We start from the raw sequence: 18,541 nt of genomic DNA on the forward strand, positions 1-18,541 counted from the left end.
TGAATCAATTGTTTTGTTAAATTCAAACACTCCCTTCATCTTAAACTAATATCAGAATTCTGTAGTAATACCAGGTTAACATTATAGCATCTTGTCACAACATAGTAAAAGATAAAAATCTAAAACAGCATGAACGTATTTCATGGTTTTACAAAGCAAAGCTGATGATTATTAGAAGAACACCTTATATATTCGACGGGAGTGGAAGACTTGTGTTGCTGCCGTACATGCCAGGAGGCATTAAAGGGCTGAAGGACCTTACATATTGGATCATCTTATAAGGGAGAGCTGCACACCGCTACCTTGTAATCAAGCTTAATAAATCAAGTTTATTCAGTTCTCAAAGATTACATTGTGTGTATTCTTGAAACCTTACAAATTGAATGCATTTCCTTTCTTATGAAACTGTTTTGAAAGCAATCTTCAGAAACCGGTGCCCAGTAGTGTCTGTCAGTAGAGCTGTAATACCTCACCTGTTAGTGTTTCCGAGCACCAGATTCCCTTTAGAAAAAAAGTTTAAAAAAATGTAAAGGTTACTGCACGTTCTCCCGACGTCTACCCTGCTTCCTCCGGTCTGAGTGCACTCGGTCGAGGGGCCACCCTGACCCCGGGCGCTCCCACCAGTCGCGTCGGTTATGGCAGCTTCCCTCTTATGGATCCGTGCTCTTGGTAAATGCCAGGTTAGGTTTTAACGGCTAGGATTACTTCTTTCTAAAACCGTAAGGGGTTGTTAAGTGGATTCGGTCTCTAGGATAACCTTACAGAACTCAGTTGTTAGACATACAATGGCTTTAACTTTTTACTGCCACAAGGAACTTTTTACTACTTGAGCAAATGAATGCACTTGAGAAATTTACTTTAAATGCAGATTAGATATTTATTGCAGGTTATATTTAGTTAGTTAGCAAGGGTTAAGCTATAGCTCACATAAAACGTTACTACACTTGATTCGTTACTTTAATTTTCTTCTCAGGTTATACTCATTAGTTTTAGATGCCGAGACGGCTTGGTTGGAGCTGGATGTCCAATGGTGCGATGAAACGGTTCTTTTGGAGTTGTTAGGAGCGAAGGTCTGGCCAGACCCCCGGTCCTCCTGCTCTGCAGCAGAGTCCGTTCAACAGTCCTCAAAACTCAGTACAAAGTCTTTCTCGGGCTGCTGCGTCTTCTCCGTTGTCCAGTTGGTAAAGGCGAGCAGGGGGGAGAGGTGATTCTCCATCTTTCAATTTTTGTCCACGAACGGCGGTCTTCTTTCCGTGAACAGAGACGAAGTCCTCGGACGCGGCTGTCGAACGAGGTCCAGTGTTTCTCCACGGATGGCTCGGTCGGCGTCCCATCGTGAATTCCCGTCTTGCTGTTTGCAAGTTACTTCTTTTATCACACTTTTGGGCTGGTGTTCTGCCCCCTCCTGTCCAACACATGATCTCATCTCCCCACCCACTTGAGTGGGCGTTTGGTCCTGGACATGTCCAGACAAGTCCAGGCAAGTCCAGGCTTATCCTATATTATGCCTCTATGACTCATCTCTTGCAACAGTCTTTTCCTAACCACACCCATTAACATCTGTTCCTAATTTCACTCTTTTTGCTAACTCATCCTGACAAAACACTTTCCCTACATCTCGGCTCCGGTCACACAGAACATTTGTTAATCAGTTTTTACATTTGTTAAATCAGTTTACTTAGTACACATTTGCTTATAAAATGATTATTGATCTCATCCTTCATCATTATTGTGCTTTGTGTCTTTTCTTCTCAACCATCATTATTTCCCCATCCCTTGAAGCAAACACCCTGCTTACTTCCTCTTTCTCCGTACTTTCTACACTCAGACTGCACTATACTCAGATACACTTATTATTATTATCAGGTTTACATTTGTTAAATCACTCTATGTATTAAACATTTGTTATGTAACGATCATACACTTTATCTTTCGATTACACTTTAACTATTGATTTCTGAGTATATGCTTTATGCTTTTTATATCCTGACCTTCCCTTGATCGTGTATGCATGTTTTCGCGGCAGCTCTGTGGGCTCAACTCTTCTTGACAACTGTGATGTGTTTGCTTACTGATGTATGCACTGAAGTGCATTTGAATGGTGATGCAGTTGCTTAGTTTAGAAAAAAAGGTGAACAAACTACATAGTCAATAGACATTTTTATTTATTCATATTTTAAGGCTTACAGAAGCCTTTGATGTCTGCCTTGTGACAGGGTGCGTGTTGATTAACTGGTCTGATTGACAATCATCCTTCATTGTTTGCTTCATATTCTTTGGCAGCATGAGAGAGCCTCTGATCAGTGTTGATTAAAGAGCTTAGCCATGTTTGCCTCTCAGTCAGGAGTATATCTGATGTATCAATGCAAATATTGATATTATATTTGTATTTTTACAGGGTGTGATACTGTAACTGTAATATCGAGGGCCAAAGCACAAAACCGCCTATCTGCAGAATTTTCTGATTGCCGGATTTCATTTTGGATGATGAGAACAAGGAAGGCTGTTCATATTCAGTCTGTTTTAAAATAATCCCGCCCTTTATTGAAACTTAATTTAGAGCATCATGTTGTAGAACCTCTTCCAACTTGCACCAAATGATGGAAAGATTGCAAAGATCCTATCTGCAAAATGATCCAGGTATTTTTCAGATAGGAGGTTTTGCTCTTCGGCCATCGATATCATATCTTACATTCTGTATGAAGCCACAGTGTAATACAATCCAGAAAGGAGAGTAACAAAACTAAATTGATAACACTTCAGCAGAAGGTTGCTTGTTGTTTGGATCTTTTAATGATTGCATGTAAATCTAACTGAAAAAGCTTTCACACTGCATGCTTCTGTTATGTGGAAGTTCGCAGGTAGGACCCAAACGCAAGACCACAGGAGACAGAAGTTACTATGAACAGGTTTTATTTCGAATGTGTGAAGGTGTGGAGCCCGTGGTCCGACACCAGAGTGGCAGAGCGACGGTGTGAGGCCCGTGGCTCGACACCGGAGGGCTGGCAGCTTGACGGCGAGAGTAGTCCGTGTCACACAAGGAGGGCAGAGCGGCGGAGTGTAATCCGTACACACAAGGAGGGCAGAGGACGCCACGGGGTTGACGCGGGTGAAAGACGGTACGACCTGACAACCCCAGACTGCAGGGCCAGAGCTTATGTAGTGCCAGCAGACTCATTAGTGGGCCCTGAGTCTGGTGTGTCAGGCAGCAGGAGGTGATCAGCTGGAGTGTCCTCAGCTGTGCACACTCAAGGGTGTGGCCATGGGAGGCGTCAGGTCAGACAGGGATCCTGGATCCTGACAGCTTCTCTGTTCCACTAGATCACATGTGTCAAACTCAAGGCCCGCGGCCTGAATCCGGCCCGCCACGTCATTTTATGTGGCCCGCGAATCCGCCAGCAAAAAAAGAAATTAAAATAAAAAAAAGATTTTTTTTTGTTTTTTTTTGGAAAAATAATTAAAAGTTAGACTTGAAAATAAAAGTATCCCCATGGTCGAAATTATGAGATAGAAAGTTGAAATTATGTGATAGCATGTTGGCTGTGTACCGACATTAAAACTATCACAACAGGTGGACAGGAGAGGCAACAGCCCGAAAAGCGGTTTTCCAACAATTGAAAAAGATCGACAAATAATCCCAAAATGTCCACGAAGAGAAAAATTGATGCAGAGGGAAGAAAATGTAATGAAAGATGGGAAAGCGAATACATGTTTTTGCTTCAAGGAGAACAACGTGTCTGTCTTCTGTGTTATGAGGCGTGTCGGTGATGAAGGATACAATTCGCGTCTGCATTTTGACGCCAAACACGGAGCTAAATTTAGCCTCCAAGAAAAACATCAAATTGTCCAAGAATTAAAAGGCAGACTGCAATCACAGCAGAATATATTTACACAGCTACAGCCCAGTGCATGCTGAAGGTATGTGAGCAGAGCTCCGACCAGACACAGACTTTTACAAATGTCAGTTTGTGAAGAAACACCATCGCAGACCGAGTTCATGAACTAGCAGCAATCTAACAACACAGCTCGCTAAGAGACGAGCAGGTACTTGTGTTTTTAATTAGCTGTTGATGAAAGCACAGACAACACGGATACATCATCTATCCATGTTCATCAGACCTGACTCTCAGTGAGCAGCTCTTGGATGAAGCTGCCATGCACAGGACGACGACAGGGAGGAACATTAGTGATGCAGAGAGGTGACACAAACAGCTTTGAACAAAGTTAATGTCATAACTTGTGTTTGATATTTGTCTTTGTTATTTTCTTTAATAGTTTGATCTTTGATAGAGTCATGTGGGTTTCTTAACCCTCAATTAAAATGATTTATGTTTTAATAACAGAAATGTGTTTAAATATCATTTTTCATTTATACAACTGCATGTACAATATGTTTACACTTGAATAAACAACAATCAAATGCAGAGAGAGAGTTGTTTAACAATATGTTCGGGAGAAGTTAGTTGTACAGTCTTACAGTTACAACCGGCCCTTTGAGGGCAACCGTGATGCTGATGTGGCCCAGAGTGGAAATGAGTTTGACACCCCTGCACTAGATGATCGAGACAGGTCATGGCATAACATCGAACAGATGCATACTGGTGCGTGTAGCATGATTTCCTGTGTACCTGACCAGGTGTCTTCATGGTGCCAGTGAAAAGACTACAGACATGCAACAGCTGATGGAAGAAAGTAGGCCCCACTGATGATGGCCTCTACTCTCACCTCAAAAGCATCCCCTCCTCCCGATGTGAAGAGTAACTGATTTTGAAGAACTCCTTCAGTATTAGTCATTAACAGTGGTGTATAAAGTACCCAAAAGCCATATTTGAGTAAAAGTAAAGATACCTTACTGGAAAATGACTGCAGTAAAAGTCACCTATTGAGTAAAAGTCTTAAAGTATCTGATATTTATTGTACTTAAGTGTCAAAAGTAATTTTCTGATATTAAATGTACTTAAGTATTGAAAGTAAAAGTACAAGTAAATGCTGTTAATAAAAAAGCAAAGGGTCAGAATTTTGAGAATTGTGAAGTTTATTCTTTTAAGTGCTGTGGCCACCATGACCAAGGACATGGAGCTGTGTTGGAAATAATTGGGTTGGCTGTGATCCATTCGGGAGCAACAATGTTCAACATAATATATTGTACATAAGTATACTTTTTCATCTACTATGAACTTATCATCATAATTCTCCGAAAAGCAATATGACACTATGAAGGAGTTGTAACAGTGCGTTTATAAGTATGCTCATTAGACTAGAGGATGTAGAGGACCAATGCATAATATTATGTTCAGCAAAAAATATCCACTTGATGCATCAGGTCAGTGTTTTGAGAAAGGACACCTGCCTTGTAAACTCCTATGGGCCTGATTTGAACACAATGGGCAAAGGTTTTGCTCAAGCTGAATCTGCAATTGGGCGACTGCTACCATCATAACTCCATCTGATCATCCACAACATGACTCAAATATCAAAACATGATCCATACTAAAGCAGCACCGAAAGTAACCCAGTCATTACTTGAAACTGAAAAATGTCCTGTTCATCTTCAAAAGACAATTCTATTAGAACGTAAAGAAGTTACATCGTATTAGAATGTAACTTCTTTACATTCTATTATAATGTAAAGAAGTTAAATTGTATTAGAATGTAACTTCTTTACATTCTATTATAATGTAAAGAAGCTACAGTGTATAGAATGATTCTATTGAAGTTATTCCTTTTTTAAATATTTTAGACGAGTCACAAATCACTTTAAAAGAGTGATTACAGCTGATTTAACTTACAGACATTAGATTGATCTTCTCATGTCACTCTCTTTATACAATGATATAAATTCATCCCCATTTTATTGATATCTTACGAAAAGTTACTCCTCATTTTTCGTGCGTTTTTCCTGCAAAAGTCCAGCAACATGAGTCTGTTTTGGCTTGTTACATGCATACTGTCTTTTCAAAATAAACTTCCATCTTCACAGGAAACAACGAAGGTTTAGGCGATGAAACTACTTAGTTAGGTTTAGGAAAAGATCGTGGTTTGCGTTAAAATATCTACGGAAGTGGCGTTGCTTAAGTACGGAAGTCACGTCACAAATAAATCAACATTGGCTTCTCGTTTCACACACGGCACAAACTGCGGCCTCCTGGAGGAAACACCAGTGTTTGTTCGACCCATCCACCTCTCCTCATCCCACCCGTCCTGTGTGGAATTCTACTCATGTTGTCGCTCGCTAGCTATAGCATGTAGCATCCTGGGCATCACTGGGAATCAAAACGCCGCGGCCTTGAGAGCACTTGTTTGCAATTGCGCATTAACGTGATTAACCAATGATTTAACTTGCAAGCTAGGACAACTGATTCGCCAAACCTGCTTGCTTGCACCACAGTCCCCCGACGCTGTTCTCATGATTCATGTTTTTTCTAAAGATAGATTTGATTTTGTAGCGAGTAACGAAGGTTTCCGGGGAAATGTATCGGAGTAAAAGTATCAGTTTTCTTTGCAAAATGTAGTGAAGTAAAAGTCAACAGAAATATAAATAGCAAAGTACAGATATCCAAAAAAAACGACTTAAGTATAGTAACAAAGTATTTCTACTTCGTTACTATACACACCACTGGTCATTAATTCACATTATGTTAAGCATCACTTTACTGAAGCTGTAATTCCTGATGGAATTTCATGCAGACTGTCAAATTCACTGAGACTGATCACCACATTTTAGGCATTTGTTAATTCATGAAGCAGCCATACCTACAATCTGATAATATGAACGTTAATAATTTGCAATAACCCTGGTTTCAGTTTATTTACGTTTACTAACTAACCCAAAATACTTCAGGGATAAGGGCGTTCATTCATTTTACATCAATATCTCGATAAAAAAGTTGCTTGCTATGAGCAGCATGCCACTCTCACTTTTTAATCTTAAAAAAATAAATATTGCTCCCACCAAACCACAACTCAGAAATGAATAAGTTTCTGTTTCCTATTCTGTAAGCACAACAAAGGGCCGCATGCAATTTGAGAAAAGGAACATGCTTGACTGCCAAAGTATAAGCAAGTGAGTTCTCAATTTACATACACAAAGGTTCAACCGACAGTTTAAAATGCTATGCATCAGTTAGAAAAGCACACAATTCTTGTTTAAGTAGATAAATAAATGAACTAATCTTCCCCTCTCATGAAACAGGACATGGATAAAAAGTATACCATAATTAAAGCACACAGTGCAGTGTATCACCAACTGAAACATGAAATATGGCAGTTGACATTTAAAAGATTATTCTTACTACAGAATGTGTGTCAAAGTTTGTTAAAGATTAACACAAATAGAGCTATGGAGATTGAGAGTGAGAGTGATAGGATGCATTATGAAGCCGATGTACTGTATGAGGATGACATGTTGTCATAATCAACCTATTCATGGTCGTGATCTTAATGGAGACAAAAACCACAATGGTTGACACCCAAAACCCCTCCTTAACTGCAAACACCTAATGAAATATATAACATGACATTGGTAGTGCGGGACCAGTTAGCTCAACCATCCCTGTCAGGACAGGGACTACTCAAGGATCATGAGAACAGCCAGGATACCACTTGAATGGGTAATACCATGGCTCACCCTCTACCTTGGACTATCAGCAGCCAGCAGTGGTATGTACAGTCAATGGCATACAAAGAGAGCTGCATATATCAAATCCAACCTTATTGCGTAAACTGGATAATACTTTTGTCTGATATTATTGATAATGTGTCTTTCTTTTTTCAGGCATGAGTCAGATGGTTCCCACAATATCTGGATTTGAAGGTAATTTCTTTTTTCAAAGATAAAGGATAAAATACCAAAAAGTCATGTTTGAATACAGTTTGAACTACAGTGTAATGGATATTTATTTTTCTCCTTAATCAAGACGTGATACCCGCTCACAAGAACCAGATCTGCAGTACATGGGGAAACTATCACTTTAAGACTTTCGATGGAGATTTCTTCCAGCTTCCCTCTACTTGCAACTACATCCTTGCGTCCCATTGTAAAGGAAGCTATGAAAGTTTCGATATTCAGATCAAACGGCAGGAGATACATGGGACCAGCACAATTGAAAAGGTCACTCTGAAACTGGATGGGGCCTTTGTGGAATTAGTCAAGACTTCAATCAAAGTCAATGAAGAGATGTGAGTCTGTTTTTGCTTTTTTATGTCTTTTTTTATTTATGACAATATGTCACATTATAAGAACAGTGAGCAAAAAGCAAATAAGAAACAACAACTCAAACAAATATGAGGTAACGGGATGATCAGTAAATCAAGGCTAAGTTGCCAAATATAAAATAAAATAGAGCACATGGTACCTCAAATAATTATGAAAGATCTCTCTCATTAGTTAAATAAGCACACCACCGTTGTTCTCCCAATTGTGTTTTGAGTCGAATGGAGTCGGTCAACTGTTATAGATGTAGGTGTTTAATAATATTTACAAAAAGCCAGTATTTAGTCATGCCATTTTTGCTGCCAGCAAGACCTACAGGAGTTAGGTATCATCTTTGCTGAGCCCATCAGGGATTTGTCCAAGAAAGAGGGGTGTTAATGTCAAACTGATACTAAAACATAGGGGTTTTGAGATGATTTTTGCTAAATCCTTCCAGAAAGTCTTAATAGTGGGACAAGACCACAAAACATGAGCGTGATCAACCATAATTTCTCTATCGTACCTCCAGCAGCATATCTGAGTGCCAGTTTATTTGGACTTCTGTTTGAACGTGATATAAAAGTGAATACAGTTTTTCCATCAGAAGTCTTCCCAAGTTTTTTAAAACAATCTTGCATTATGGAAGTGATACCAGAATAGAGCCCTTGTCTGTGTCTATGATCTCGCATTGCTGAAGTAAAATTGGGGTCATATACCGGCTATCCAGGTAATTTAATCTCTTTTTGGAGTTGGAAAAAATTCACCACTTCCACCCATACTTTCAGTGAAAGCCGTTGACTCACCGTCTGCAATATTTCCTTCTCTGTACCAACACATGTATCCATTAAATATAACTCCATAGTCTTCCATTTGGCTACACAAGATGGGTTACACCCAGAGGTCTGAATTCTGTCGCATTGCTTGGGCCAGAGGTTTAATAACTGAGTCGGTGTTGATAATGTGACTTTTTATTACCAGCTGATGATCTGGTTCCAGTGATGGTTAATGTCTTATCCCCTCCCCTTCCCCCTCCCCCTCTCCCTATAGCATCACTATGCCATACAGCAAGGTTGGCATTTCGATTGAAAGAGTCGTGTCCTACGTGAAAATCGAGGCAAAGCTGGGTTTGGTCGTCATGTGGAATGAAGATGACTCCCTCTGGGTATGTGTATTCATTATGTCCTCGTACATTGCATGCACGTATAAATAATACCTCAAAATTGCTTTGTATTATTATTGTTGATAACTTACACTTATTTAGTTTTACTGCTGTTTGGGAGATTAGAGAATTGACTGTGGGGGCATAAAGATGAATCCATATTAAATCAAAGGGAAGTCATTTTGAAATAAAGTGCATAATATCAACAGTAGTTACGAGATTTCTTAATTAACTTATTTATTTGAACTCAAATTCTCACCTGGTTTTAAGGTTGAGCTGGATGCAAAATTCAAGAATCAGGTCTGTGGCCTGTGTGGTGACTACAATGGAGTCCGGGTTTACGACGAGTTCATCAAAGAAGGTGAATATATAATAAAGGCAAAAGAATCTGTGCTCAAAATCAGTCTTCACATACGCTAAAACCTCTTTCTCCTCTTGAAACAGGAGAGTCTGTAAGTCCTGAAGATTTTGGGAATCCTTGGATAGTCAATGGTCCTAATGAAGAGTGTGAAAGCATCCCCTCTCACGTCACAGAGACCTGTGGAAATCAAGTATGTAAAAATGGATCTGCCTTTCACATAATTCTATACATAACAACAGTCAAGGTACATTTTGAATACATCATATACTTTGCCCCGCAGAATGAACTCTGTGAAAACCTGCTGAAAGGAACTGCATTCCTCAGCTGTCAAACGCTGATTGATACTGACTCCTTTATCGAAGCCTGTCAGAAGGACCTGTGCCACTGTAGTAGCACCTCATGCTTGTGTTCAACCACATCAGAGTATTCTCGTCAGTGCGCTCATGCAGGCGGGGTACCACAGCAATGGAAGACAGCAAAACTGTGTGGTAAGAACATTAATGGTTGCGCTTAGACGTTTTTTACTGTAGTTGAATCAGAATCACTGTTTCTAAATGTTGCTTTTTTTATGTGTTGAATAGCAAAAACATGCCCTTCCAACATGCAGTATAAAGAATGTGGCAGTCCCTGTGGTGACACCTGCAGCAACCCCCAGAGAAGTCAAGTGTGTGAGGATCACTGCTTAGATGGATGCTTTTGTCCAACTGGTAAGTTTCCTGATATTAAAACCAGCTCAGATGATGTTTGTAGTCCAGTAGATATCAGAGGGTTTGCGTCCGTTCACACATGATTAATGTATGCTCTCTAATTACTTCATTTGTGCTCTTGACTTTTGAAATTAGTGTGCAAAATGAGGAATTCATGCTTTTAAATTACCATCAAGTTGTTATAACAACAGAAGCAGGAGTTATAGATTAGGCGGCAGGCTAGGACTTGTGTGTATTTAGTTGCCTACAAATACTGAATCAATTACGTCACGTTAATATAGTGAGTTTATCATTCATTACAGTTGTCCTTGTCCTCTCAACACTCTTCTTTGTACAGTTGAGATGCTACATTGTACATAACTTTGGCTGCAATCAGTTAGGTGCACTTATACAACTGTGTAGACTAATGTACCGCAAATGAATAGAGAAAGTTGTCAGGCCATGGACAATGAAATGTAAATGAGGTGCTTGCATTTTATGCAGTTTTGTGTTGATCTTGGATGCAGATAAACGATGTTGTTATCTTTTACATCCCTTAAATTTATGTTAAAATGGCAAAAATAAAGTTTATGTTGTTAATGCATATGCATAAATTATTAATGGGGTTAGCATTGTGTAGAACTGTTTACTTTACTAGACTAATCATGTCATTATGTTTCTCCCAAGGGACTGTCTTTGATGACATTACACAAAGGGGGTGTGTTGCTGCTGACACATGCTCCTGCTTACACAATGGCAAGCCATACAAACCAGGGGAATCATACTCGATGGCATGTCGAACTTGGTAATTACTCACTATGTTCAATATAATGTTCATAACATGTGCATTTAAGGTGATCTGTACATTTGGACTGACTGAACTCTGTTGACAGCACCTGTACCCAGACTCATTGGCGCTGTGAGAATATAGACTGTCCTGGTATCTGCTCCATGCTGGGAGGCTCCCACATCTCCACCTATGATGACAAAATGTATTCTTTCCATGGAGAGTGCTCTTACATTCTCTCCAAGGTGAGGCATTTCAAATTAAATTAATTCATCATGTAATCCACATACAGAGGTACAATGCTTGTTAATAAGCAAACTGTTTGTAATTAAGTGCATTTTTATCTTCTGGACTTTAGGATACTAACGGGACTTTCAGCATCCTTGGTGACCTGGCCAAATGTACAACTTCAGATAAGTCTATTTGTCTGACTGCAGTCACCCTACTACTGCCTAAATCCGTGGTAAATGAACAGTATATTATGGTTTTCTCTTAATAAAGAGAACTTTTTAGGATTTTCTCCATTTCACATCTGCTGGAAAGGTTTATAAGGTTTTTTGACATATTGTCCTTTTTCTCCCACTGCAGATGGTTGTAGTTGAAGCTAATGGACATGTTTTTCATAACAAACTGAACACTCCGCTGCCTATTATCACGGGTAAGTGGTTGGTTCTTTTTAGTGCTCATTCGCCGATGATATCGCAACATTTAATTGAGTTTGCTCAAATGAAATCTCTTTTTTCAATGTGAAAATATTTTCCCTTGCAGATGACATAAGAGTCTTCAGTCCATCGACATTCTTCATTGTAATCCACACCAACTATGGGCTTCTTCTCGAGATTCAGCTTTCCCCCATGATGCAGGTCTACATCAAAGCCAATGTTTCCAATAAGGGAAAACTCAGGGGTATGTTTCACTTCTTTTCATTATAGTGTAAATTATCCGCCTTTTGCAATAAGTATTGTAGAAAGTATTAAGTACCATTACCTTTATCCAGGTCTTTGTGGAAATTTTAATGATGTGGAAGTTGATGACTTCAAGACCACAAATGGACTGACTGAGGGAACGGCTAGGGCATTTGTCAACACATGGAAGACCAGACCAAGCTGCTCCGATGTGACAAACATACTTGGGGACCCCTGCATTTTGAACATAAACAAGGGTAGGTCACAGTCGTTGTACTTCATATCTTGATATCATTGTTTTTAACATTTTACCAATAGACATGTTTATTTGTCTTTGTAGAGAAATATGCCCAACACTGGTGTGGCTTGCTGTCAGACCCAAAAGCGATATTTGCAAAGTGCCATTCTGTAATAAGTCCAGAAGACTATGAAGCTGTAAGCAGTGATTTATTTTTGTATGCAGTATAATGTATGTGTGTATGTATTTGTGTTATTTTACCTATTTAACAATTTAACGTTTCACCTATTAATTGAGCTTGTTTCTGCTTCTCTCTACAGTCTTGTATTTATGACACCTGTGCCTGTGATAACAGCGAGAAGTGCATGTGTGCTGCTATATACTCTTATGTCCATGCATGTGCTGCTGAAGGTGTCTTATTGAATGGATGGAGGAACACTGTATGCAGTAAGTTAAACCTAAATTATCAAATGTAAAATAAATGAAGTCCATTTTCATTGATAATATTTAAACACGAAGTGAACCTGTTTCCTTTCAAAAGAGAAATACATGACTGGCTGCCCTTCTACATTTGTGTATGGCTACCAAATGACAAGCTGTGGTCGCACCTGCCGCTCTCTTAGTCAGTCAGACTCAACATGTGATATTGAGTTTACCCAGCTTGATGGCTGTGGCTGTGCTGAAGGAACGTACCTCAATGAGAATGGGCAGTGTGTGCCAGCCTTAAGCTGCTCCTGTTATATGGGAAACCAGCTGATACTCCCCGAGCATGGGATTAAAGTCAATGGAAAAACTTGGTGAGTTTTTCAATATTTCAAGTAAAATGTAAGCAGAACAATAGTTTTTAATGATTATTATTGGGTTATTTTAGACTTTTATTTGTCAGCTGATGAAAACGAGAAGAGAGAGAGATGGGTTATGACAGGGGTCTCAAACTCCCGGCCCGCCACGTTATTTTATGTGGCCCGCGAATCTGCCAGCAAAAAAAGTTTAAAAGATTTTTTATTTTTTTAAAGTTAGACTTGATAATAAAAATATCCCCATTGTCGGAATTATGAGATTGAAAGTCAAAATTATGAGATTGAAAGTCAAAAGTATGAGATTGAAAGTCAAAATTATGAGATAGAAAGTCAAAATGATGAGATACTTAAACACAGTCACAGAAGCAGCTCTTTGGCTGGTTACTGTACACTTGAAATGGAAATGTATTGTGAGTACATTGAAGACTACTTTAAACGTGGCTTTAAAACACATGAAATACTTCATGTGGGATTGTGCAAACGCACCCTTGAAAGGATTTTAAGCATTGAACAAAGTTATTGTAATAACTTGTGTTTGATATTTGTCTTTGATATTTTCTTTAATAGTTTGATCTTTGATAGAGTAATGTGGGTTTCTGAACCCTAAATTAAAAGGATTTAAGTTATAATAACAGAAATGTGCTGAAATATATTTTTACACTTGAATAAACAATAATCAAATGCAGAGAGTTATTTATCAATATGTTACGAGTAGTTACATTTACAACCGGCCCTTTGTGGGCGGCCATGATGCTGATGTGGCCCGGAGTGAAAATGAGTTTGAGACCCCTGGGTTATGACATGTATCAAAAGTCCAGAGCAGGAGGAGAACAGGGAATATTGCGGGTCATCGTAGGTGCCATCAGGGCTCCCCTGGAGCATTTCATTTTAAAATCATCCTGGATTAGTGGGTCTCAAGTGTGGGTCAACTTTGTCAACTTTTAAAGTGTAATGTTTATCTCGGACAGTGTTTTATTTTTATTTTGAAGTGCCGATTCCCACAAGTGGCTTCCCTTTGTTCATTTGTATTTTCATTTTAAAAGTGTGTCACATTGGTTCAGTGGACAGCAAAAAGGTTCTGGGTTTGACCTTCCGGATTATTTCCCAAGTATTAAGTGATTGGAATCAATAAACTGCCCACATGAATCTGTTTGCATGTGTGATAGACCAGTGATCAGTTTCAATGAATTGAAGAGAATTACAGATCTAAAAGCTACAAGTTGGGAGACACTGTCCACTGACCACTGTTTTTGCTTTGCAAGAAATTGAGCAGAAACGAGTAAGAATTAACCTTGCGTGTCTTTCTATGTGTTTCAGCTCATGCCATAGTGGAAAACTAGAATGTACAGGAACCCAAATAACTAAATGTAGGTACAAAGCACTCAGATCCTCATAGTAATCCTTCTATAACGAAGCACAGTAAAACCAACACCAAGCATACAGTGGTGTCCTTTGTAACACACTATCATTGTCATCAGCATGCACAGAGCCAATGATTTTCTTCGACTGCTCAAGCGCAAAGCCAGGTGTCACGGGGTCCGAGTGCCAGAAAAGCTGCCAAATACTGGACACAGAATGTGTAAGATTGAGAGACTGGTTCATAACTGTTGTTGAATATTCTATACATGTATATTAAAGCAGTATGTTGAATTATTTACTGTCACACTGTATAGGTCAGCACACAGTGTATATCAGGCTGCGTATGTCCTGCTGACCTGCTGTCTGATGGTGAAGGAGGCTGTATTAAGAAGGAGCACTGTCCCTGCACATATAATGGAGATTCCTATAATTCTGGACAGACTGTCACTGTAGACTGCAATACCTGGTAAGCCCTTTATTCTTCCCATACTAATGTAGGACTGTATCAGGTCACTGTTGTGTTTGTTGTTGTTTTTTTAGAGGATAACTGACTTGACATCACTTAATCTATTTAAATCCCAGCACCTGCAAAAGCATAAAATGGGAATGCACAGATCATGATTGTGGTGGAACCTGTAACATATATGGAGATGGGCATTACATCACTTTTGATGACAAGAAATTCTCCTTTAATGGGGACTGTGGCTACGTCTTCACTCAGGTATTGCATAGACTTATATACAGTAGACTTTGTGATTTGTCAAAAGTCAGTGTTGTAATACTGACATCAATATCTTGCAGGATTACTGCGAGGGTGATATGAAGGGTACCTTTCGGGTCCTGACTGAGCGCATCCCATGTGGAACAACTGAAAGCATCTGCTCCACTGCTATCAAACTCCACCTAGGGGTACAAAACACTATTATATGCATTTAGAATTACTTTTTTAATGCTGAAAATAATATTTCAGGGTTACAAATAAGCATGTTTTGTTTCTTTCAGAACAATGAAATTGTTCTTTCAGAGGAAAATGTGAGAGTTTTCAAACAAAGCAAAGGGCTGGACATACCCTTTAAAGTCCACACTATGGGCATATACCTTGTCATTGAGGCAAAGAATGGTCTTGTTCTCATTTGGAATAAGAAGACAACAATCATGATCAAACTCAAGTCCACATTCAAGGTGGGTGAGGAGATATACAGGCATTCAGATACATGTTAATAAGGTTGCCATTTTACAAATTAACTAGATCTCATTTCACCCCAGGGAAAAGTATGTGGTCTTTGTGGGAATTACGATGGAAATATCAGGAACGATTTTACCACCAGAAACAAAGAAGTTGTTGTTGAAGCCCTTGACTTTGGCAACAGCTGGAAAGTGTCACCTACCTGCCCTAATGCTAAAACACACAAAAATCCCTGCAGTCTGTACTCACACAGGCAAGCATGGGCATTTAAACACTGCAGCATTATCAATAGTGTAGCATTCGCTGGTTGCCATCCAAAGGTAAGAAATCTGCCAAATAACAGTCTACTCAATTACTGTCTGTATAATTAGCAATCAGAATATAATCCAGACTCTACTTGCATTTACAATGGTTTCTTTCAAAAAGGTGGATCCACAAAACTATTATAATACTTGTGTGAAAGACACTTGTTCCTGCAACACAGGAGGAGACTGTGAATGTTTCTGCTCGTCTGTAGCAGCCTACGCTGCAGCCTGTACTAAGGCCGGAGCCTGCGTGAAATGGAGGACTCCCACAATCTGCCGTGAGTGTTTTATTTGTGTTTCTTTCAGGACATAAACCAAAAAATGAATGTGATTGTAATCACCATCTGTCATTAGTCATTTCAAATATTGAATTTACAAAAAAAGTCTGACTTGCATTTTATTATGAAGATTTTATATATGAATAAGCAATCTTATGTTGTATATTTTTAATATTCCTTTCTTTTGTTTCATTAGCTCTGTTCTGTGATTTTTACAACCCTGATGGCAAGTGTGAATGGCACTATGAGCCCTGTGGAAAACCATGCATGAAGACATGCAGCAATCCCTCAGGAACATGCTACAATCACATTCCAGCACTAGAAGGTAGAAATTACATAAATGTAATAGTGTATGTATTTTTAAGATTTTTAATCAAAGAGTAAACCATGTTTGGTGTTTTCTAGTAAAGCACACTGGTTAAGCACAATTGTGCTTAATGTTAAAGATTTTTCTTTCACCGCACAGAGATTCTCACTTGATTTACACTAGACTTCCTGTCTGTACCCTTTGGGTGCTAGTTCTGCAATTTACAATAACATTTCATTTTTTAAGGTTGCTATCCAAATTGCCCGCCTGAACGACCTTATTTGGAAGAAGATACAATGCAGTGTGTGTCTCAGGAAAACTGTGGCTGCTATGATAACGAAGGGAAGCATTATAAAGAAGGGGCGCTCATGCCTCCTCAGGAAAACTGTCACAAGTGGTAGGTCACTTTTCATCTTAATAATTATATTCATATCATACAATATATACTATATTTGTGAAATAAATTAAGGTAATTGTGAAAAAAACAAATAAGACAATAACATAAGGGCAATCACTATTGCAAATGCAAATACATTTTATTCATCATCACAATCCATACAATAACCATTTACAGTTAAAAACGTGTTTGTTGCTAGTTGTACTCTATTTTTTATTTATGTTTGAGTTGGTCAGATTTCTTTGACATGGAAAAATAATTGCTGACAAGATGCAAAGAATTAGATGCTTAACCTTCATATTGCAACATAAGAATTAGTCTGGCAATGATCCTCTTTTGTTTCTGAGAACACCAACCTAAGGTTAACCATGAACAATCTATATGACATACAGTCACTAAAAAGGGCGTCATTGTAGGCTACCAGGAATGAAAGATGGCAGTATGTAATTTTTGTTCTTTCATCTGGCTGAAAAATGTAGACTAAAAGTGGAAACATAAGCAAAATGTGAAGACATTGGGTATTATATGAATGCACCTTCACCAAATTAAGTGGCCAAGATATTAGGGGCGCTTCTCCTCACACTTGGCGTAAAGCAATTTACTAAGATACCAAACCAGCACTGATAACAGATTACACAGAAATCCATCGTGTAAGTCTTCAAGTATTGCATGTTTGTCCAGCAAGCCAGTACATGGACCGATCAGCGTCCTGTGAGGAGCTCTGGAATAATGTAATATCATAATTCTAATTATTTACTCTATCGATAGATTGATCAACAACTAAAAAAGGCCCACTGTGTAATTGCTTTTAAATTTTCCCTCTCTTGTCTACCTTTTAGTTCTTGTTCTTCAACAAAGATGGAGTGCATCTCTGATATCCAATGTAAGTATGGTTATGACCATTTCTGTGATGTGATCATAACACACGGATTAATTAAAAGACAATAGAATGAATCTATGAAAAAAACGATGATTAATGATGATTTATTTTGCAGCTTGCACTTGTACATACATAGGAGATTTGTACAAGTATGGAGATACAGTCTATGACACACATGATGGAAATGGAAGCTGTATCACGGCTGTTTGTGGAGCAAAAGGAAATATTACAAGAACCATAGAGACTTGCTCTACAAGTGCACCCACCCAGATACCAACAACAACAGGCTTTATTTTTGTCACGACGGGTAAGAATAAAAAGCTATAAAAATGCAAAGGTGTGTCCGATTTCCAAAATACGCAGTGTCTGTGACAGTTTATTCTTTTTTTGACAATCATAGAGAGTCTGACCACAACAATCACACAAGAGTCCGCAACAACAGGAATGCCCACCATTTCAACAACAACCGAAAAGGCAACGACAATGATCACAGGACATCACATGACATCCCCAGTAAGAACCACAGAAAAGCCTACCAAACAGACAACCCAAACTCTAACAGAAACACCCACAATCACAGAAGAATCCACAACAACAACTACCATTACAGAAAAATCCACCACAATACCCGTAGGAACGCCCAGCACTACTGCTGCCACAACCACAGAAAAACCTACCACAACAGCCGCTGACTGCAATGTT

The 18,541-nt window shown here is 38.9% G+C and overlaps 1 protein-coding gene across 1 annotated transcript; it reads left to right on the top strand.

Annotated features, from left to right (window-relative positions):
* Positions 1 to 7,580: 7,580 nt before the first annotated feature.
* LOC306783874 (mucin-2) lies at positions 7,581 to 18,531 on the top strand (the record flags this gene model as incomplete). Its single annotated transcript, XM_079277703.1, has 23 exons — positions 7,581 to 7,659; positions 7,775 to 7,813; positions 7,917 to 8,178; positions 9,239 to 9,353; positions 9,621 to 9,711; positions 9,795 to 9,901; positions 10,134 to 10,199; positions 11,304 to 11,429; positions 11,543 to 11,647; positions 11,773 to 11,842; positions 11,953 to 12,090; positions 12,182 to 12,346; positions 14,606 to 14,706; positions 14,801 to 14,952; positions 15,069 to 15,207; positions 15,288 to 15,395; positions 15,489 to 15,668; positions 15,753 to 15,992; positions 16,099 to 16,255; positions 16,452 to 16,580; positions 16,809 to 16,959; positions 17,799 to 17,846; positions 18,240 to 18,531. 23 exons carry the CDS (start codon positions 7,581 to 7,583, stop codon positions 18,529 to 18,531), a joined length of 3,060 nt encoding a protein of 1,019 aa, XP_079133829.1.
* Between the last annotated feature and the right edge of the window lie 10 nt (positions 18,532 to 18,541).

This window comes from Melanostigma gelatinosum (genome assembly GCF_949748355.1).
Source record: "Melanostigma gelatinosum genome assembly, chromosome: 1".
In the NCBI taxonomy this organism is placed as follows: Eukaryota; Metazoa; Chordata; class Actinopteri; order Perciformes; family Zoarcidae; genus Melanostigma; species Melanostigma gelatinosum.